Genomic DNA, 21,922 nt, shown 5'->3' on the forward strand with positions numbered 1-21,922 from the left:
GGCTATCAGAGTTCAAATCTACTAAGGGAAGGGAATGGACTATACATTAGCCTGTGGTGGGGGTGGAGGGAAGCCTACAAGATGAGTAGAAAAATCCGTGTCAGAGGGAAAAGAGATTATCACTGTATTCTTCTCAAGATGAATTAATTATAAAGTGGTCTGTTGTTCTCATGAAGACTCTTATTACCACCACAAAAAGAAAACTCTCCCACTCTGCTTTGCCCTTATATTTTCCAAGAATTGAATGCCACGGGGCACTTATGGAAACAACAAAGCATGAAAAAGAAAAAAAAAAAAAGACAGTCCAGCCTCTTGGTGTACCTGGCTCTTCAGCTGAAAGGTTTGGAGGTGAAATGAGCAGACGGCAAAGACTAGGACTCACTCTGGGCTGGTTTCCTCCCCCAATAAGACAGTGGAACCTGATCCCTGGGGGCTGACTTACAAAAATGGAAGGTCAGAAGAGGGCCTAAAGAGCTTCTGTGATCAAGACCAAGGCAGGCTCAGAGGCAGAGTGAAAAAAAGAGGAGCCAGGAATCCTGGAAGCACTCAAAGAGCTGGCTTCCTGGCTTGTCTGTGTTTCAGCTCAGACTGTACCTCTTGGTTAATAACCCCCTTCCATGTGTTCAGAGCATCTGACGCAAAGATGAGGACCTCTGCTGTGCAGGTGGGACACAAGCTCTGCCCTTCCGTGAAGGCCGCGACACCCCCCAGCCAAAGGAAAACTCTGACTCGGTTGGTTGGTTAGGTAGGGACAGCATCTGTGCAGTTTTCAAACTCTCTGCATCAGGAACAAGGCACAGGGGCCAGGACAGGGGGAAGGTTCTCAGACAGGTCAGGCTGCAGAGCTTCTTAATGAAAAACAGGAATTAAGGCAAGAGCCTGCAGTGCAGATGTAGAAAGAAAATGCTATGCACAAATTCATGACAATGGTTACCTCTGGGGAAAGCCAGGATGGCAGCGGTAGGCCAGGCTCTCAGTCTTGCTTGTAATGTTCATATTTAAGAAGCAAATGTATTCATACGTTAACTGTTCAACAAAAAAAACTGGTTAAAAAAAAAAACAACTGAAACTTAAAGAGTGGCATAAAGGGACGAGAAGAAGAGGCAGAAAGAAAAGGAGGGAGGTGGAAAGGAAGAAAGACCGGACTAAGGGTCCAGCTCTGCTTGCAGGGGTCTCCCTGGATGCTGAGCTAAGGCAACTCAAGGGTGGGGTGCAGAAGCAACGGGAGAGGCTCGCAGCAAATCCCAAGGGGCAACGGTCCTGAACCAGAAAGTCCTGGGTCACGAAAGAGAAGAAAAAGGAAACCTAACAAAATTCTGAGAGAAAACAAGTAAAGAGAGAGAGACTCCCCCTGTCAGCCCCAGCCCATACTGCCAGTCCGGCTGAGACCCAGTTTCCAACTCTCCACAGAAAGGAGCAAACACCACTCCCCCCCGCCCCCCCCCAGGAAATCTCTCCTCTCAGTCCTCTCTGCCAATCGTGCCTGAGGGTGAGGAGAAATGCACCGTCCTAGGTTTAGAAAGAGATGCGAACATGAAGAGGGCACTTCCTGTGGACCACCCACTCGCCCTGCCCTCTCAAACTTTCTACCAAGGCAACTGCCACCCCGCCCCTCCCTCAGCTCACCCACTGAACCAGAGGAGCACCTTTTCCATATATTCAAGGGCCTCCCTGGAGGTTTCCTTAAGGTGGACCCCGGGGAGCACGGAGACCACTTCTTCTGGAAGGAGAGGACCTCTGAAATCTGTGGTCCTGTCTTCTGGGCTCTGGCAAGCATTCGTGGAAGGTCATGGCCCAGCATAGCGGGGAGAGGTCAGCCCTTTTGATTTCACCAGGCTCGACAGGACCGTACCCACCACCTTGGCCTCCTTAGGGCTCTGTGGGGGGATTGTCTTTGGGTCCCGATGAGGATGGGGGCACAGGAGGACCCGTCCCGGAGATGAGGCGGACGGCGCCAGGGCGAGGGGGCCGAGGGAGTGGGAGGAGCAGACGGTTACCTCGTTGAAGCCCTCCTGCAGGACGTCCAGTAAGCTCCCCCGGGTCAGGCAGGCTAGCATTGTTCCTGCCGGCCCCCGGGCGGGGTCTCCGGGCCGGCGGCCGCTGCCTCCTCCTCCCAGTGCACACAAAGCCTCTGGGCTCAGCTCATTGGGATGTCTGCGGAGTCCCGCATGCCACTTACTGGAAACCTAGACCCGGGCCAAACTAGCGGCCTCCACTGGGCATGCTCGCACGGGGCTCGGCAGGAGGGGCCCGGGCGCTGCCGCGGTTCCTATAGAAACTGCTGGGCGCGCACCCGGCGGAGAGGCGCTGGCGGGGGTGGCCCCAGCCTGGTGTGCGTTAGGGAGAGCCCCGCGGCGCGCACACATGCACGCTCACACACCGGGCCGGGAGTGTGTGCATACGCCGCAGACACACACACACAGAGCAGGCCCGCAGCCGGGCGTGCCGGTGTGTGTGTGCGCGCCCCGAGACTAAACAGGCACGAGCGCACACAAACATAAATACGCACTAACACACCGGCGGGCATGGCGGCGTGTGCATGCGCTCGCTAGTGGTCACACAGACGCACACGGCAGGTCTGCAGCCGGGAGTCCCGGAATCTGTGCGCGCCCCAAGTATACACGCGCGTGCGCGCGAACACACCCGCACTGACACACAAGCGGGCATGCCGGCGTGTGCATGCGCTACACACACACACACACACACACACACACACACACACACACGCCACCTTGTGAATGTGCCACACACACATACACACACACACACATGCGCGCGCGCCAGCTCGCGCTCTGGTAACTTGAGGCCTCAAATGCCCCACCACAAGGTGGGTAGGAAGGTGAGTGAATTATAAGATTCCCCCTCCACCGACCTCAGACTAGCCGAAAACTGCAACCTTTTCCCACCTGGGGCCTGAACAGTGAGGTCAGAAGGGGACCTAAGGAAGGGGAAACAGAAGGAAGAGACAAAAAGAAGATAGAGAGGCTTTAGTTATTGACGGTATTAGGATACATTTAATAAAATAATGGTAAATCAATCACAGAATAACAACAGATGCATCAAGGGTAAGCCAAGGATGAACAAAGCTTTACCAAAAAAAACTTTCTTTCTTCTTCCTTTCTTTTAAAAATAAAGGATAAAATGTAAAACCTGTATTTTAAATGGGTTTAAAATTAATTAAATGGGGTTTTAATGAAAATCACTGCAAAATCTCCTGGTGCTTTGGAAAGAGCTAGGTAAAAGCTTCCTCAAGTGAAACAGAACTCTTCCCTCTGTTTCTCATTACTCCAGTCAACGGTCTTATTTATTTTTAAAAATACGAGTCATCTGTACTCTCAGTGCACTGCTCTTGTCTCTATAGGAAAATTGGAAGCTTGAAAGAACACCCGTATTATGTTACACCTCGTGATCCCAGATGAAGGGAAGGGTTTCCAGAGTGTTAGGGCTCACAGAAGGTCAGACCTTGCCCCCGGGGACACAGCGGGGCAGTGACAGAGGCTGTGTGAAGAGCTAGAACTCTATCCTGGTGATTTTGCAAAAGGCCAGATTCCCTCCCCAAACCCTCATTAGTACCTTGGCAAGAAAAGTCAATAACGGTTCTTATTGAACCTAATGGCCTCCTCCTCAGGTCACTAGAGAAGAAAATCCTTTTCGGAGCGGAACTAGCCTTATCTTGCCTGAAAGTCTAAAGCTGCTAAACACAAAGATCCTTCTGAGAAAAGACACACCTCCTTCTGACCACAGCAAACAGGAAGTAGGAGTCAACCGAGGTGTTAAGTGACTGCTGCCGGTGAATGCTGTGGGTTCAATTCTGGCTAAGGCTGGGGGAAAAGCCATGCTACCACATCAAACTGAACCTGAGCAGCCCACACGTCAGCAGACCCATCCTTCGAGCTGGCGAATTTGGTTGCCAAGAACCCCCCTTGCCACCTTCACAGTTTATGGTGTAACACCCTCGGTTAAGTCACTGATGCAAATTAATGCAACAAGCCCCCTTTTTAAAGAGAAGTGTGAAATTTCCAAGAGCATAAAATTGTATGCAGCACATCTACATACATAGTGATGCGCAACCAAAACACCCAGCTGGTGGATCCCTGGCTGGAGGATACTGATTGGCTGACAGCCCATCATGCTCTGGACGCAGCAAAAAATACTGAGACACCAGAGGCAGGTCCTGTGACAGTCATCTATGCCAAGAGGTCACTGTTTCTCAGAGGACAAGCTATTTATCAAAGTAGGACCTGTGAGCTCAGTGTTCCTGGGATGAGATTTTTTAAATCACTGAATTTTAAAGCTCCAAAAAAAGATCTCATCTGGCCCAACTCTCTCATCTCACAGATAAAGGAACCAAGGCTAGCAGAGGTGCTCACAGTCACTTAGCAAGTCAATGTGTGCTCAGTCGCTTCCAACTCTTTGGGACCCCATGGACTTCAGCCTGCCAGGTTCCTCTGTCCATGGGATTTTCCTGACGAGAATACTGGAGTGGGTTGCCATACCCTCCTCCAGGGAATCTTCCTGACTCAAGGATCAAAACCACATCTCCTGCATTGCAGGTGGATTCTTTACCTGCTGAGCCATCGGGTAGCAAGTCAATACAGGAACTAAAACCTGAAAAGTCCTCTCAGGCCCAGTCCTATGCTATTCACCGTCTGCTGGAGGAATTAGAGAGAATTGTGGTAAATAGACACACAATCTATTATAGAGCATGTGGTCCAAGATTGCACTATTCCTTGGAAGCCTATAATAACACCAACCACATATCCCACAGCAATAGTGTCCAACAGATCTTTCTGTGATGGTGGCAATATTCCATGTCTGTGCTGTCCAATCCAGTGGCCGCTAACCACATGTGGCTAATGAGAACTTGAAAATGTGGCAAATGCAAGGGTGGAACCAAAATTTAAACAGCATTTAATATCAATTCATTTCTATTTAGGCAGTACAATTTCAAAATATTCTGTTCTACTGTCCCCACACAACTATTAGCATGTTCCCCAAATTATAATATGTTCACATATAGTCTGTGTCTCAGACTTGGAAAAAGCACAAATTTCTTGTTGGACCAGATAATCTCAATTTTTTTTTCTTTTTTTGCTCAAGAGATATGTTCATTATACTTATTATCATGGTCTGACTTAGAAAGTGACCCAGGTAAAGAGTCAAGCTTTAGCTCTAAGCAACACTAACATTTCCTCTTCCTTCTGTCCTCTCCATCTCATCCCATTGTGATATCAACACAAGAGCTAGGAGGATAGATGGGCTAATTCAACGACCTAGGCATAACTAGGACAATGATCTACATCCCGTGATGTCCGAACAAGGGAAAACTGCAAGCCAGTCCAGGTAGCTGGAACCACTCGCACCACTGCAGGCCTGTTACTTACTCTGCCTGGAGGAGAGGCAAAGAGTACAAGCAAGCTACTTTCTGCATAGCTCTGCCATGCTGTCTCGTTTTTGAAATTATACCAAGCTTCCTCAGTCCTGCCTTACATTAACATTGAAGGCAATGGATAAACAACAAGCTCCCACTGTATAGTACAGGGAACTATAATCAGTAGCCTCTGATGAACCATAATGGAAAAGAATAGGAAAAAGAATGTAGATATATGTATAACTGAATCACTTGCTGTACAGTAGAAATTAGCACATTATAAATCAACAATACTTGAATTAAATACAATTTTTCAAAAACCAATAAAGGCAGATACTTTCCTCACTAACGAAAACTTACCCAAGTATCTACCTACAACAGTATTAATAATAGCAAAATTGAGCTTTTACTATGTGCCAAGCCCTGTACTAAAACACTTATATATATTAGTTCAGCTGATGGTCACAGTTACCACAATTAGTAAGTTATTTTTATTGTCCCCACTTTACACATACAGAAAGAGAGATCTGAAGGATAATTTGCCCCAATTCAACTATGAAGCAGTGAAGCCAAAGTCCAGATTCTTAATCATTATGCAAAACTTTTATATGATGTTACAGCATAGAAGGAACTCACTATATGTTTTTAGTTGTATAAAAGAATGAGCCAGTGGAGGAAACCCTGGCAAACTCATTCATGACTTCTATTAATACAAACAATAACATGTTAGCCTAAGTAAGCTTTGAACCTTTAACAAAACTGTCATTTGCTAAAAATATTGACTCTGACTTCTCCCTGCGGAGAACTAAGAAGTGTGAAATTCACACCTATGTAAAATTTAACACATCTATTAAGGGCAATCATTAATGACTATAAAGAAGCAGAAAGATAAGTCTGAATAAACAATGAAAATTGTCAATGGAAATATTCAAAATGACTCTGAAATAATTTCTTAATCTTTTTCTGTTTTCTCACATTAGCAAGTTCCTTGGCAGTAACATATGTTTACAATTTCTATTGCATTTATCTTCAGAGACATCACCATAAATACATATACACAAAAGGGCTCATGTCTACCAGCAAAGTCCCAAACGTGTCCTGGCTCCTAAACTGCACCTCTTTATCCCCAGGCTTTTCTGCCAGTCTGCATCCCTTAATCTTCCTTAGACAACACATTCATCTTGCTGTTCAACTGCTTTAACATCTTCAAACACTGACTTCTGCTAGCATGTCAGATATAAATCCCTCACGTCCAGCTTAAGGCCTCCCCCTCCTCACTGCCTATGCTCACTTTGTTGGCTCCCCATGGTCTCATAGATTCACAAGGCTCATTTTCACCTCTATACCTTCATGACTATCACTTTGCCTAGAAGGTTCCACACTTCTGCTACTCAAATCTTCACGATGCGCAGTTCAAGTTCCACTTCTTCCTGGAAAACTCCTCTGACCACTCTCGATTTTGTTCAAATCAAGACAGAGCTGATCGTAATCTGTCCGGAACACTCACGTCCCAGACAACCCATGGTGCCTCCCTGCTCTTGTTTCAGGTCTCAGTCTAAATGTGTTGATCCTTTTGGCCTTTCCTGACCACTCTACATAAAATGATACCACCTTCTCATGTCAGCATTCCCAGACCTCTTTGCCTGTTGTGTTTTCCTAACATCCTTCACCAGCTTTGATACTCTATCAGTTCAGTTCAGTTCAGTCGCTCAGTTGTATCCGACTCTTTGCGACCCCACGGACTGCAGCACGCCAGGCCTCCCTGTCCATCACCAACTCCCGGAGTTCACTCAGACTCACGGCCATTGAGTCAGTGATGCCATCCAGCCGTCTCATCCTCTGTCATCCCCTTCTCCTCCTGCCCCCAATCCCTCCCAGCATCAGAGTCTTTTCCAATGAGTCAACTCTTCGCATGAGGTGGCCAAAGTACTGGAGTTTCATAGTTACTTGTTTATTGTCAGCCTCCCTTCTGCCCAGAACATAAGCTCCGTGGGGGCAGGGAGTTTTGTATGTTTCGCTACTGATTTATGTCTAGAACCAAGAATATTTCATGGCGTATAGTATATGCTCAGTAAATACTGGCTTCTTCTCTTTAAAATCCAAAGTGATAGCATGCCCTTATACTATATCAGTTAGTATTTTATAGTTCATTTAGGAATGTGAATTTTTTGTCTCTTTCACTATATTTTGAAGATAAATATAAATAATTTCTAGTATCCTCCTATATTTTCCTCTCATTCACTAATGCAGTCTTTCATTAAACATTCATTAAATGCATATGGAGCACCAGGTCCTATTCTTTGGCAAAAACTTCAAGAAGTTACAGTTACACATAAACACACGCACAGAGGCAAGAAACAAGACTGAAAGGAAAAATAGTAAAAGGAGGACTAGTAAAACAGAGAATCCAATATTAATATATGGGGACAGAGTGTACAGAGTGATTGTGACAGACTGAGTGGGGAGAAAAAAGAAAAAAGAGACAGAATGGTGTGAGACTAGAGTAGGATTTTGCCAAAGTAATCACCAGATGCTAGTGCTTAATATAAACTGTACCAAAGAAGATATGCAAATATATCCTACACGCATTTAAAAAATTCACATTTTAAAAGTTATTTGCCAGCTATCCTACAGGAAAAAAATTAGATTAAGACTAGCGCCCTCTAGTGGATATTCTGGATGTTACCCTAAATTTTTCTCTTATTACACAAAAGACTTGTAAATGCCCACATATCTCTGGTCTGCCACTCATAATGCGTTAGGGTTGCATATGACTAATTCCACTATCATGAAATAATCTTTCTCCAGGACCCTGGGTCTCGCTGTAAGAAGTCGCCCCATTTCTAACAAGGACGTTCCTATCTCCCAACTGATGTCCCTCTACTTCTGAAGAATGTATACAAAATCAAACACTACAATTCCTCTTTTAAAAAGTAAGTTATTATTTAAAATGTCCACATCTTTTGACCTAACATTCTACTTCTGGAACTCTATCCTAAGGGAAAAAAGTCTTAAATGAGAAAATTAGTTAGTTATTTACAATGTGGGGCTTCCCTGGTGGCTCAGTTTGTAAGGAATCCACCTCCAATGCAGGAGACCTGGGTTCGATCCCTGGGTTGGGAAGATCCCCTGGAGAAGAGAATGGCAACCCACTCCAGTATTCTTGCCTGGAGAATCCCATGGACAGAGGAGCCAGGTGGGCTACAATCCACGAGGTTGCAGAGTCAGACACAACTGAGCGACTAAGCACTGACACATTTACAACGCAGGGAGAGGAACCGACAAATCCAGCAACAAAGAAATGGTCAAGAAAATTACAGCTGTTATGATGAATACCAAACATTTGTATTCATATTCAAACAAACATTTTAGCAATTTCATGTTAATAAACATTAAGTCAAAAAAGCAAAAGGTAAAAACTATGAGCATATGATCTCAAATACATAAATAATATATGTAGAAAAAAAGAACAGAGGAAAATATTCTAAAATAATAACAGGATTGCTTCTATATGGAAGGATTATGTTTTTTTAAAGAAATGCACTATTTCCCAAATTCTCTATGATTCATGTACATTGTTTATATAAAAAATGTTATTGAAATCTTTTAAACAACCCATATGTTCTGACTGCTGCGGCTGTTAGTCACTAAGTTGCGTCCAACACTTTTGTGACCATGGACTGTAGCCCGCCAGGCTCCTCTGTCCATGGGACTTTTTGATTAATTGCTTGAAATTTTCAATCTCTGCCTGATTTTATTAATTCCAGAAAAAGATAATAATCAAGTGAGCCAGTCTTTCCACAAGAAGGGGAAGCTAGAAAAGAAAGCAAACATATTACAGTTTTGTTCCAGGATCTGAATCCTGATGGAGAAATCCCCCAGTTGTTGAGTTGTACTGAAATTCCATTAACGTCATCACACTTCTCTCAATAGAATGCCAGAAACTTACGGAGGGCTCTGCTGGCAGCAGGGAGTTACAGAGTCTCATAACCACTTGGGTACCCATCTTCAGAATCCCCAGAAGAACCAGATCAGGGCCACCTTAAAATAGAAAGGGAAAGATACGGGCAAAAATACAGGTCAGGAAAAAAAATTCCAAAAGTTAAACCTATGTAGAGGGGTCAGGTTCCTACTGCAGACTAACCCTCATTTAAGTCATCTGGAAGTATAAAAAAATAGGACCCCTGTTAGCAGGAAATCCAGCCCAAGATACCATAATTACAACAGAGCTATCCCAATGGCATTTTAAATACTAAACATTTAGGTTTTAATAGTAAAAAAGCAAAAACAAATGCTTCCCTATCATTAGTCAAGCAAGAATGCATTTTCCCTCTACCCTAAATGTATCACTCTGTTGACAGAAATAATCAATAAACAATCTATAATAAGAGAAGAAAGGAATTTTATTTGAGCCAACCTGAGGACTATAACCCAGAGACAGCCTCTCAAATAAATCTAAGCAACTGCTCTGGAGAAGCATGATTTTCAGCACAGTTTTAAATCTTGTTGGAACAAAGAACATCAAAGAAGTCAGAGATTCGTTCCTTCAAGTTTTCAAAAAAACAGATCAGCATGTACACAGGAAGTTGGTTTGGCCTTGGCACTTGGGAAGGGAATCTTATCACAGAAGGAGTAACAGCACTGGTGTCCCAGGAAGAGAGGCATTTAATCTTTACTTTTAACATGCATGTTCTGTATTTCTAGTCAGTGCACCTTTTTCTATAACGATTAAAACAGATGTAAAATATATGTTTGATAAGCCGCAAGCAGGCTGTTTTAGTTAGCACAAAATTCAAGTTAAATCATCTATAAGTTGGAATGACTTTCTCAAACCTCAATATGTGAAAATTTCTTCCATTAAGTCAAAAACCATAGGAAGGATTCTGAAGACAATGAGGAGAAATAACCAGGAGCTGTGCTTCTGACTCACTTTTCCCTGCATCCTCAAGAATTGTTTTAACCTAGAATGGGAGCACTTATATTTCAAGGCAGAAATTTTTATAAAGCACTTGAAGTTTAGAAACGGCTATTACCTATATCAACTTTATTTGAAATAACCCTTGGAAATAGAGTTCATTTTATTATCCACAACTCATAACAGGTGAGTGGGTTGTTCTGCCGATCAGTAGCACAGGCGGGGTTCTAGCCACGTCTTCTGAATCCTCTCTGGAGGACACAGAAAATAATAGTGGTGATAATGATGATGACAGCAGCCAACGTTTGTCCACATACTATGAACTCTTCCTAGTGCTTTAAATTCCCACAAACACTCTAAGAAATTGACCCTATTATTTCTGACTTTTTTTTTTTTTTTTCGCTGCCATTCCATTTTTCAATACTCTATCCATTTTAAGAAATCTTTCCTTCCAGGAACAAAGCCAGGGGCCGCGGTATTTGGGGAGAATGGTGTACAGCTTGAGAAAGGGAAGTCTTCAAGCTCTGAAAGTATGACTCAAGGACAGCACTCTTAAGAACCTGCAAAAGCTCTGAGAGGGTTTGGAACCTGAAACTCCCACCTCCTTCCCACCACACCCTCACCCCTCCGTTTGCCCCCAGTTCTGATCTGGGAAGTTTAACCGGTGATGATAATACTTTCCAGCTACACACCACCTTTCAGCACCTACCTTTTAAATCGTCGATGTGTCTGGTTCCGCATCTCCGTCCCCAGCCTTTCTGAGAACCACCTCCTCCTGCTGTAGTGTCGCCTCTGCGTGCTCGTTGCCATGGCGACGGCAGAGCCCGGCCTGGACCGATCCGCCTCCAGCGGGCGGGAGCCCGCCTTCGTCCTCCCGGGCTCCGCCCCCTACGGACCTGACCCCGCCCCCTGCTTGTCCAGACCCGCCTCCTAATGGCCCAGAGCGCATTGCCTGCCAGCCTTCACCACGCCTCCTGCCGGCCAGGCCCCGCCTCCTGAGGGCCAGAACTCCGCCCCTTGCCCGTCTAGACCTGCCTCTTGCTGGCTCGGACCCCGCCTCCTGATTCCCAGAACCCTGCCCCTGCCTACTCGACCCAGACCCCGCCCCGGAGCTCCGCCTTCGCAGCTGGGAAGCAGCCTTCAGTGCTTGCCAACCGCACCCGGGGGGCTCTGCTTCCGTAGCACCCGGTAGGGTGTTGGAAAGTGGTTGGTCTTCCTTACCGCCCTGAGTCTGAATGAGAGCTCGCAGACCTCCACCCAAGAAAACGCACCAACCAGGTTCCTTATGCGATTTATTGATCCTAACGGCTCCGTATCCCTGAGAGAAAACAGTCCAGCTTAAGGGGAAGTTTCTGGGCCTCGCAGTGCTGTCGACATCAGTGACTTGACGTCCTTGCAATCGATGGTCCGAAGACACTTGCTCCATACTTCAGTCCCTGCCCTCACTTGTTTGTGTAGGGTCTGGACCCTTTTGACCCAGCCTCTGAGGAATTTGCCCAACCCAGATCTAGGAGCTGTGTACAAGAGCTCTGAATGCTTCCCAGAACATCTCTTCTTCAGCTTTGGAGCTGAAGGTGTATAGAAGAGACACCATCAAATGAACTCCAATAAAGTCAGCTCAAGTGCAAGTGCTTCAAGGGTAACCTGTTCTTTCTGCACTTTCCCAGAGGCCAGGAGCAAAGATAGGGGTCAAAACCCCACCTTCTTGCACACTCAACCTAGTGCCCTCATTCTGTACAACTCCATCCACCCCCAAGTAACTCAAATACGACCCCAAGCTAATGGTGGCAAATAAGAGATAGGCCGAGGCAGAGCACAGGACTGGGAGTTTGCAATTCCAGGGTCTCTGGAGTTCTTTAAGCCTAAAAGGTGTCCACTGTTCCTAGGCTGCCAGCCAGTCCCCCGAAGCCGTAGTGATCAAATGATGCCAACAGGTACCTCACCCATCAGGGCTCACACAAGGGTCCCGTTCTTGCTGTCATAGCGAGGTGTGACCTGGGGGAAGCGAAGGGTCGCATACTCTGTAGCATTTTTTAACTGCAGGTGCTTCACCTCCTGGACAGAGCGTGGCTGGGGAAGTCTGTACAGTTGAATGTCTGCATAATACAAGCTGCCCTCCTCCGACCTGAGGCTTTGACGACTCCTCTCCTGAGACACAGGCTGCCTTAACACCTGCTCGTACGTGTGTCCCATTGTGTCGTGGTCCTGAGAGGAACGAACAGCATTAAGGGAGATTCTTGGCTTGGTTGCTCCCTTTCCCCCTCTGTCTCAGGCTGGACAAGCTGAGTCCTGGGGTGCCAGGTCTGAACGGCCTCCTAGGAGGGACCGAGGCTTGTCATTACCTTCGTGTCATTCAGTTGCCGCCACCACTCATGCTGCGGCTGCTGCTGCTGCCGCCTCAGTGTTCGTCTTGCTTGGCTCCCTGAGAGGAAGAAATCCGACTTTAATCCGCTTTCTCTTCTGTCTCTATTGAAATTGCCCTCTTCAAATCTCTGTTAAACTATGATGGTGGGCTTCTGACTAATCTCCCTGCCTCTCCTCTCATCTCTCACTTCCACCATTCCCACATCCAAACTCCTTAGCAGAGTATACAACCTGGCCCTTTTACGATCTGCCAATAATACCTTCCATCCTAATGTTTCAGCAGCCCCTAACATAATTTTACAATTTTATGTTGGGACTTTCCTAATGGTCCAGTGGTTAAGAATCCGCCTTCCAATGAAGGGAATACAGGTTCAATCTCTAGTCAGGGAACTAAGATCCCCACATGCCAGAGGAGCAGCTAAACCCATGTGCCATAACACAGTCCTTGCACCGCAACAAAGACCCAGCACAGCCAAAATAAAGTAAAAACAAAAAAACCCAAAACAATTATATATTGAGAGCCCATGGCATGCCAGGCTCTGTGTCCGCATTCTGGGGATAGAAGGATGAGTTGGCTGTTTTCTCCACTGCAGGGAGCTTGCAGTCGACTAGGGGAGACCAAAGTATATAGACACAGTCCAATGTGGTAAGAGCTCAGCTTCAGCAAACATTTGATCACTTTTCATAAAGTCATTCTCTTCTCTCTCTTCCTGTTTCTGCATGCTCCCTGCTTCTCTTCCACCTTATAAACTTGCTATTATTCCTTCAATATGGGTGTTTTCCCGCCTTCTTTAACAGCCTGAGTGTGGTGCTGTTGGGAGCACTGGTGCATGGCATTACGATTCTTTGTTTATGTGTATCTCTCTCTCAAACTTGATTTTCAGCTCTTCTAGGGCCAGACCTCGGTGTACCCTTCCCCTCATGCCTCTCTGCCTCCTCCAGATCCTGCAGAGTGCTCCACATACACTATAAGTGTTCTGTAAATTTTTGCTGGATGAATGAAAGAATGAACAACCAACCTCGCCACTCTGAGATAATGGAAAGGATGAGGTTCAGAGTTTCAGAGGTGGTCTGGAACACAGTAACCTAAAGATCTCTTTGGTGGACTATCTCCTTTTAGCCTTGCTCCACCTTACACCCTTTCTTAAGACACTGGTTCTATTATTCTCTTTTCTCTAATTTGCACTCCCCCCAGCACTCCCCACCCCCAACTCCCATTACCTATTTTCTTCTTCCTCTGTAAAGTTGATGTACAGCTCCTGTGAAAGCAAAAACAGATCAGCTATGTGTAAGAACCTGGCCTCTGTCTTCCCTCCTGCATCCTTTGCTCTGTGGTATCCTTAACATTCTGGTGGGATGACTTTCCCTCACCTCCCTCTAACAAAGATTCACCCTGAGCCAGCCCCAGAGCATTTCTCAAGGGTAGCACACCTCTCCCAAGGGGATGGTTCTGGAAGGTGGAGTGGTACAACTGACACAACCAAACCCAAAATATAGCCCCAGGCAAGCAGGCGCTACATGCCAGGGATGTAGTTGGATTGAGGGCTATTCTGGGATTGTCTAACAGGCTAATCTCAGCAGAGGGTAAGGGAATCCTGCCAAATAAGGGGATATTCCTGGATTCAAAGACCCTCTTGCTTTTCCTTTCGCTTCTTTTTTTCAGGGTCTGTCAACCCAGGATTCTTATCCTGGGAGTCACAGAAGCTGCCACAACCAGGGCTGACTAATTAAGGCTCCACAAAGCCCTTTCCTGACAGGTGACCTCCATCCCTGCTTCTTTGTCCTTGTTTCTTATTAACAGAGAGAGAAGTTTAACCTTTGACGTCCACAGCCCAGGAAGCTCTGAATTTGGTGAGTGACTCAGCTACACTGCCTTCCCTGCAGGACAGCTCTCTTATACTTATTTCTGAGCCCCTAGGGTCCCTGCTGGAGCCAGCATGTCTACATGATTGTCAACTGTTTGATGGCCAGAGAACAACACTTGTCTGAGGAAATAGGCTGAATACTTCGTGGCTTACTCCGGATGCTTTTTCTTGCTAGTACATTTCCAGCTCTCACCAGAGCCAACTCTATTTGTCTGACTTCTGTCTCCCCAAGGAAGTTTCCTTCTTTAGCTAATTAAAAAGAAAGGGGGAAGAGGACTTCTAAATCATGTTCATTTTACGACTCTAGAAAACTTAGGATTTTTCCACACATATCTGACAGAGGTTTGTGTTTTGGTTTGATTTTTGGTTTTAATGCAGCTTGCTGAGTTGAGAGCAGTTAGTCTCCATCCAAACTCTACAGGTGGTTCAGAAAAAAAAGCTTTGAAACTATTTCTGGGTCTGTCTACTTCCTCTTCTGCCACTTCAGCTCTTCCTTTCTCTTACCATTGCATAAGCATAGCCTAATCCTAGCCTCTAAGTCCTTGCCCCTGGTCACTACTCTCTTCCTACTTACTTCTACTTAAACTGATAAAGAAAATAATAATTCTAAAATAAGATCCACTTGGGTGACTCAGATTTAGTGAGCAGAGCCTGTTCCCAAGTTGGATGTTGCACAATGCCGGGACATGAACCCAGATGGAATATTCAGTTAGACTCGTGGGTGATAGGATTTTATTTTTAGCTCAGAATTAAGGAAACCAAATGAGTACTCTCCTATATTGGTAGTAAGAATAAAAATTGGTGCAATTTTTCTAGAATGGACTTGGCAATAAGTATGAGAGGCCTTAAACATAAATGTATGTAACCACTGATGTAGCAGTTCTAACCTATAATCAGGTGCATATATGGATACTTATTATAGCATTATTTATAATTTCAAAAAATAGGAAATATTCTAAATATTCAACATTGGGAACTAACTAAATAAATGGCATCTCCAATCAATGGAATATCATACATTCATTTAAGAAAGATGTTGGAAGAACACCTAATAGCATGGAAATTTTTCCTCTTTATTAAGATAATAAAAAGCCAATATGTTTTGGAATAAAAACTATGCATATAAAAATTTTAAAAGGATTACATGGAAATACACTGAAATGTTCCTGTCATCTCTGGGTGCTTATATTTATGGTTGTTTCTTACTTTCTGCTCTTTGGTATTTTCCAAATGTTCTACAATGAATATGTATTACTTTTGTAATCAGAATAAAAATTTCTATAAAAGTCTTTTCAATTGTCGTAGTGCCTTTAAGTTTCTGGAAGTTTGAGAAATAGAGAAGAACAATATTTACCCAATCCTACTAATATTCAAGAGGAAAAAATATATATCTTGGTTAGGTTATCTGGTGTAGTGTTTCTAGCCAGGCTCTAGATTTAGATTGACAGTATCAGACTAGCTCTATGATCTTTAGCAAGTTTTCTACTTCATGAGGCTTCCATTTTCATTTTATTTATTTAAAAAAATTTTTTGACTGTGCCACATGGCATGCAGGATCTTAGTTCCCTGACCAAAGAACAATCCCATATCCCCTGCAATACAAGCAAGGAGTTTTAACCACTGGACTGCCAGGGAAGTCCCTCCATTTTCTTATTAATTAAATGAAGATAATAATAGAAATTAAACCTCATGAAAGTGAAGTTGCTCAGTCGTGTCCGACTCTGCAACCCCGTGGACTGTAGCCCACCAAGCTCCTCCGTCCATGGGATTCTCCAGGCAAGAATACTGGAGTGTGTTGCCATTCCCTTCTCCAGGGGATCTTTCTGACCCAGGGATTGAACCCAGGTCTCCGCATTGCAGGCAGATGCTTTAACCTCTGAGCCACCAGGGAAGCCCTTAAACCTCATGGCATTACTGTAAAAATTAAATAAAAAAATAGATGTAAAATACTCAGCTAAGTGGCTGGTGTATAATGAGCAATGGTCAAAGCTGACTACTATGACTACCGTCATCAGAGGAAGAAATAACCAAACATGAAGGATATGAAAACTTGGGAAAAAAGGGAGTAAAAGACACTTTACCCCCCCTTCTCTGGGATTTTTTATGTTTCTAGATGTCTTATGTCTATAGGATATCTCAGAGTTGTAAAAGTGCTTCATTTGTTTTTTCAATCCTGACAATATTCTGGAAAATTATTTGTTCTTGTTTTATAAATGAGCCAACTAGGGACCTAAAACTTTGGTATCTTACTCAAGAAGGCAGGGACCAAATTTCTTATTTTTACTTTGCCTTCTGACTCTATCATTATGGCTGGTACACATAGGTGTTCAAAAAATATCTGTTTAACAAGTGAATGGATACATGAATGAATAGTAGCAACAGGACATGAATCCAATGTGCTTTTCAATGTACCTCACCTATCTCTCTAAACATGATACTTTATTCAGAAACAGGATACCCTCAAGACAGATGCAGGCCTGGAATAGTATAGAAGAAAGAGGTGGACAGGATAAAACCAGGTCCAGTGGGTTATAGTGTTAAAAAGAAATAACAGGCCTTGAAGGGTGTGGCTTGATGTGGCTCATCTCACATCATCAAACCATGGCTTGATACCTAGCATAACTGGAGTTTCAACCTTCCCCGGGAACATAGTCTTATATGCTCAGTTTGGAATTATCTGGTCAGCACCAGTGGGGTAGTCTGTCACATAGACTTTTTCCATTGCCCAGAGGAAAATGAGGTCATCTGCTCTTCTCTGACCCCTCCCTCTTCTGCCTATGAAAGCCTTCCATTTTGTACAGCTTCTCAGAGCTCCTTTCTACTCGCTAGATAAGATGCTACCTCATCATGAGCCCTTCAATAAAGTCAATTAAATTTTGAAAATTTACTTCGCTGAACTTTTGCTGTTTAACAACAGTGATGATAATACTGGAAAAGAACAATAAAGACAATTCATTTATTTTGAGGCTTTCCCATATTATCTGCTCTTCAAGTCTGTGATCTAAACAACATAAGTAGTGTTATCCAGTGTTATCTACATTAATGTATGAGGAAGAAGAGAAGTCACAGGATTTGCCTAAGGTCACACAGCAAACAAATGTGAAAGTTATATTCCAATATTCCTTAGATATTCTCCTTCTCACTTCTACCCTTTAAATATTTCTCACACAGCAAACAAATGTGAAAGTTATATTCAAACATTCCATGGATATTCTCCTTCTCCTCACTGCTTACCCTTTTAAATAAACATTTCTCCAGTTGATTTACTTGATTCTGGAGATGGTATTATGTAGTGGTTAAAAGTATGGGCTTTGAGGGGCTTCCCTGGCGGTCCAGTGGTTGACTCCATGCTTCCGATGCAGGGGGCGAGAATGCCATCCCTGGTTGGGAGACTAAGATCACACGTGCTGTATGGTATAGACAAAAAAAAAAAAGTAGGGGCTTTGAAGTCAGACAGGTCTGGGTTGGAATCTTGGTTTATTTGCTTACTAGCCATGTGACCTCAGACAAATTAGTTAACTTCTCTGAGCCTTAGCTTCTTAGCTGTAAAACAGAAGGGGTAAGGCCACACCTCCCTCCAAATTGTTGGGAAAATTAAAGGAGATTATTAAGTGCCTGGAACATAATAAGTTCTCAAGTTATTACCATTATCTGGGGGAGAAAGGAAGAGAATAAAGGGAACGAGGAGGAAGAGGAAGACAAACAGAAGAAAACATCGATTCACCATTCCATTTCTGTCCTCCTCATTTGGCAGGCAGCTGCCTTGGCTGTGGTTTTGAGGTTTCCTGAAAGGAGGGGGCAGAAAATGGGGTGCTGCTCCTGGGGGTGCCAGGTGAAGAAGGTGACAGTGGGGAGTTGGCAGAGCGCTACGCGCAGGCTTTCTCTTATCCTTGGGGCCTCTGGGTCCACCAGCAGAGACCTTGCCCTCTGACCTTTCCCCCTACTCACCAGCTTCTCCCACAGCAGAGCTGGTTTCCCATGGTGCTCTGTATCCCGGGGAGCCCGGCTCTTTTTCCACCGAAAGAGGCTTGTGAGTTTCCTGGTTCCCGGTTCAGCTTTCAGCAGCAGCTCCCGGGGACTCTCTACCAGTGTCAGATTTCAACCTAACTGGTTGGACTTTGGAAGCCACCTGCTGGAAAGATTCCCAGGTGACTGCTTCCAGCCAGAGGGTAAAGGAACACACACGAGCTCCAGGTGAGAGCGATCTCACCTTCGGGATTTGGAGCTGCTTTGGGAAGTGTCAACTCTGAGCCTCAAGCTTCAGTAAAAAGAAACCTGAGATAGAAAAGGGTTCTGGGTTTCCTTAGGAAATGTCTTTCTACTACATCACACTGTCATTGAAATATATCTTCTATAATAAAAGTCTTACCTATGTGTCCCCAGCACTACTCAGGTTTAATTGCGTTTCACTTTGATGGTTACTGGTATCAGTCTCTTATTATCCTTGTCCAGAATCTGGGTTTGAAGACTGGACTCTTTTGGAAACTAAAATTTAGGGAAATGTATTCCTTTTGTGTTCTCTCTTGCTAGTGGAATGAATGTGGGCAAATCACTTTTTTTCTAGGACCTGTGAAAATAGAGGACTGAACTCATTACTTAACGCCCTTTCTGATTTTATGATTGGAGTGATCTCAGCACTTCTTAACTATTCACTTCTTCCTTGTCAGTACAGAACTATGGAATCTCCATTTAATCTCAACTCAGCTTCTCCAATGACCAAAGTTAGACTCATTCCACACTCATTGGCAAGTAGGATGTAGTTGAGCAAATTCCTTAGTAGAAAATAGGGACTCTTGGAGAATTTTTGGAACCAATACTGCAGTGTTCCCACTCCATCTTTAGTGTATTGTTTAAACACCCAATTATTTGTGTGTCCCTTAAGGATGTTCAGAATCCAGCACTCAGCCCTGTACTCCACAGAGAGTACCCTGGACTCTTCATTCTTCCTCCATCTTCTTTCTTTATGAAAAACAGGGATAAAAAGAGTGACAGACTTATAGGATTGTGGTGAAAATTAAGTGAGATAATGTATGTAAAACTCTAATCCAGGACCTGACACATGGGACCCTTTCAGTAAGTCCTAGCTATGGTTATTATTATTACTTTTTGTTCTCAGCTAATTGTTAGATAGTATAGCATCTTGCCTTATTATCTGGTGCCAAACCATTGCACTAGCCTCTTATTTCATGGCCATGCTTCTCCCTAGCAAACCACTCTGTACTCTACTATTAACTGTATTCTTTTCATCCTGTTACCCAAACTTCTTAGCCTGGTACTCAAAGCCGTTCATCATCTGGTCCCTTTTCAGCTACTTTCTCTAATTTAAAGGAAAACGCACTCCAAAGGAACCAGCACTGTGTTGTGGCAGTCAGAAAACCTGATACACTTTAAGCAGCATTAATAGAAGTCTAGAGTGATAAACTGGAGAAGGCAATGGCGCCCCACTCCAGTCCTCTTGCCTGGAAAATTCCATGGACGGAGGAGCCTGGTAGGCTGCAGTCCATGGGGTTGCTAAGAGTTGGACACAACTGAGCGACTTCACTTTCACTTTTCACTTTCATGCATTGGAGAAGGAAATGGCAACCCACTCCAGTGTTCTTGTCTGGAGAATGCCGGGGATGGGGGAGCCTGGTGGGCTGCCGTCTATGAGATTGCACAGAGTTGGATACGACTGAAGCGACTTAGCAGCAGCAGCAGCAGAGTGATAAACAAGGGTATTGATTATTCCACTGAAATATGTACCAGTCAGTGCCTGATTGGAATAACAGTTTTAGGTTTACATGTTGAATTTCAAGTTACACTTCAAGAGGCAGTGTCTTCAAGAGAAAGTTGTCTGAGTTGTAAGTGGTATGGAAAGTCCTATAAAATATGGTTAAAAGAATTAGGCATGTTTTACTGGGAAAGAAAACCAGTGGGAAAAAGTTACTGAAATGCAGATTTTGGTTCAATAGAAGGAAGAATTTATAACAGATGTGTCCAAAAAGAAAATGAAGTGAGCTACTTTGTGAAGTTCTAGGCTCTCTGTCACTGAAAATGTCCCAGAAGTTGACTAAGAATCTTCAAAGTGTTTGAATGGATTGGGGATTTGGACAAAATCAGAGGTTGCAATTTTTTTCTAGCTAAGGAAACTTTTCTTTTAAATGAAGCTCAAGTAAAATTATAAAACAGATCAAAGCAAAGCTGTTGTAATAGAAGTCTAAAGAGGATCCTTTTAAAATTACTTTTCTTCTCAACTAGATGTTAAGATTCTTGAGAGTAGACAGCAAAGGAGCATAGTTTTAAATTTATATTTACAGTGTATAACCTCCATGCCATGTTACTTGGGGGTTAAATAAATATTTGTTGAATGAGTGAACAAAAGAATGTATCAATAGTTATTTCTCTAAGGCATGCTTTAATTTTTAACAGATGGCAATTTTTAACCAAGAATTGAATTATTTAAGTGAGGGTTCTTTTCCCGGGAGTCCACAGATCCTTAAGAGGGCATATAAATGGATCTCAAGAGCTGTGTGAACCTGTTCAAATTGTGCACCACATTTCAGAGCATGTGTATTTTTCTGGTAAGAGGATCTATTGCTTTTGTAAGATTTTCTCAAAAGGGTCTATGAAAAAGTTAAGAATCAACCAACCACTTAAATGGGATAATTTCAGATGTCCATTACAACCTAGTAGAAGATGTATTTGGGGTCGAGGTCTTCTGCACATTCCTCCAATCATACACATTCATGCTCTCTTGATTACAGAAAGAAATTAAGAGGTCAACCCTCCAGGCTTTTTTGAATACACCATACTCCTAGTACTGAGACTCTACTGCCAAAGGAAGCTTCCCTGGCCATCATCACCAAACCAATACCCTTGGACTGGGTGGAGGGATGCAGGGATTCCTCTCTTTGGGATGTATCACGACTAGAAACAAGTGCTTTCTCTCCCAGGCAGAGAGTGGGGAAACTTTGTGGTTCAGCAACAATGGCAGAGGCTTCTGTGTCTATGTTGCTGGCTCTGCATTCTCGATCCCTCAGAATCAGAGGCCAATTTCAGTGGGCAGACCAGGGCTTTAGGCATCTCTGCATCCAAAAGCCGTTTTCCCAACCCCTACCCAAAACAGGCCAGACAGTCTGGAGACCCTTGTTTTTGTGTCTCTAATCACCAGCTCAGACAGTGCCCTCCGGGCTGTTTGGATGACATACCCCTTTCCCCTCCCAGGATCACACTCTCTTTTGTTGCACTGTGAGAAAATCCTGGCCAGGAATTTGATGTGGAGCCAGTGTCAGCTTCCGGGTGTGATCTCAGCATCCACGTGTGAGTTCAGAGTGCTGTGAAGTTGGGTCCACCTAACTGAGGACGTTTTTGTCTCCTTCCCTGCCCATGCCCTCCTCCAGGCCACAGAATAGGGAGCAGCACAACAAG

At 44.2% G+C, this 21,922-nt stretch overlaps 2 protein-coding genes across 6 annotated transcripts in view; both read right to left on the minus strand.

Annotated features, from left to right (window-relative positions):
* The window catches only part of DIXDC1 (DIX domain containing 1), a 79,128-nt gene extending 67,880 nt beyond the window's left edge, over window positions 1–11,248 (minus strand). The window contains exons 1-2 of one of the 4 annotated variants that reach the window (XM_027563761.1): window positions 10,996–11,248; window positions 9,321–9,412 (exon numbers count right to left, since the gene is read on the minus strand). In XM_027563761.1, coding sequence (XP_027419562.1) covers window positions 9,321–9,377 — 57 coding nt within the window. In that variant the 5' untranslated portion in view covers window positions 9,378–9,412; window positions 10,996–11,248. Of the gene's footprint in view, window positions 1–1,997; window positions 2,629–9,320; window positions 9,413–10,995 lie in introns of those variants that run through there. The other 3 variants (XM_027563758.1, XM_027563759.1, XM_027563763.1) reach the window with 3 other exon arrangements.
* A 313-nt stretch (window positions 11,249–11,561) lies between these two features.
* C15H11orf52 (chromosome 15 C11orf52 homolog) lies at window positions 11,562–18,618 on the minus strand. 2 transcript variants are annotated; one of them, XM_027563774.1, is made up of 4 exons: window positions 18,464–18,618; window positions 13,872–13,909; window positions 12,629–12,708; window positions 11,562–12,491 (listed from the first exon to the last, which is right to left on the minus strand). In XM_027563774.1, the coding sequence occupies exons 1-4, from the start codon at window positions 18,493–18,495 to the stop codon at window positions 12,240–12,242; spliced, it is 402 nt and encodes a 133-aa protein (XP_027419575.1). In that variant the 5' UTR covers window positions 18,496–18,618; the 3' UTR covers window positions 11,562–12,239. The 2 variants fall into 2 exon arrangements, with proteins under 2 accessions (XP_027419575.1, XP_027419576.1); XM_027563775.1 differs by lacking the exon at window positions 18,464–18,618 and adding an exon at window positions 16,202–16,240.
* Between the last annotated feature and the right edge of the window lie 3,304 nt (window positions 18,619–21,922).

The sequence above is a fragment of the Bos indicus x Bos taurus genome, chromosome 15, assembly GCF_003369695.1.
Source record: "Bos indicus x Bos taurus breed Angus x Brahman F1 hybrid chromosome 15, Bos_hybrid_MaternalHap_v2.0, whole genome shotgun sequence".
In the NCBI taxonomy this organism is placed as follows: Eukaryota; Metazoa; Chordata; class Mammalia; order Artiodactyla; family Bovidae; genus Bos; species Bos indicus x Bos taurus.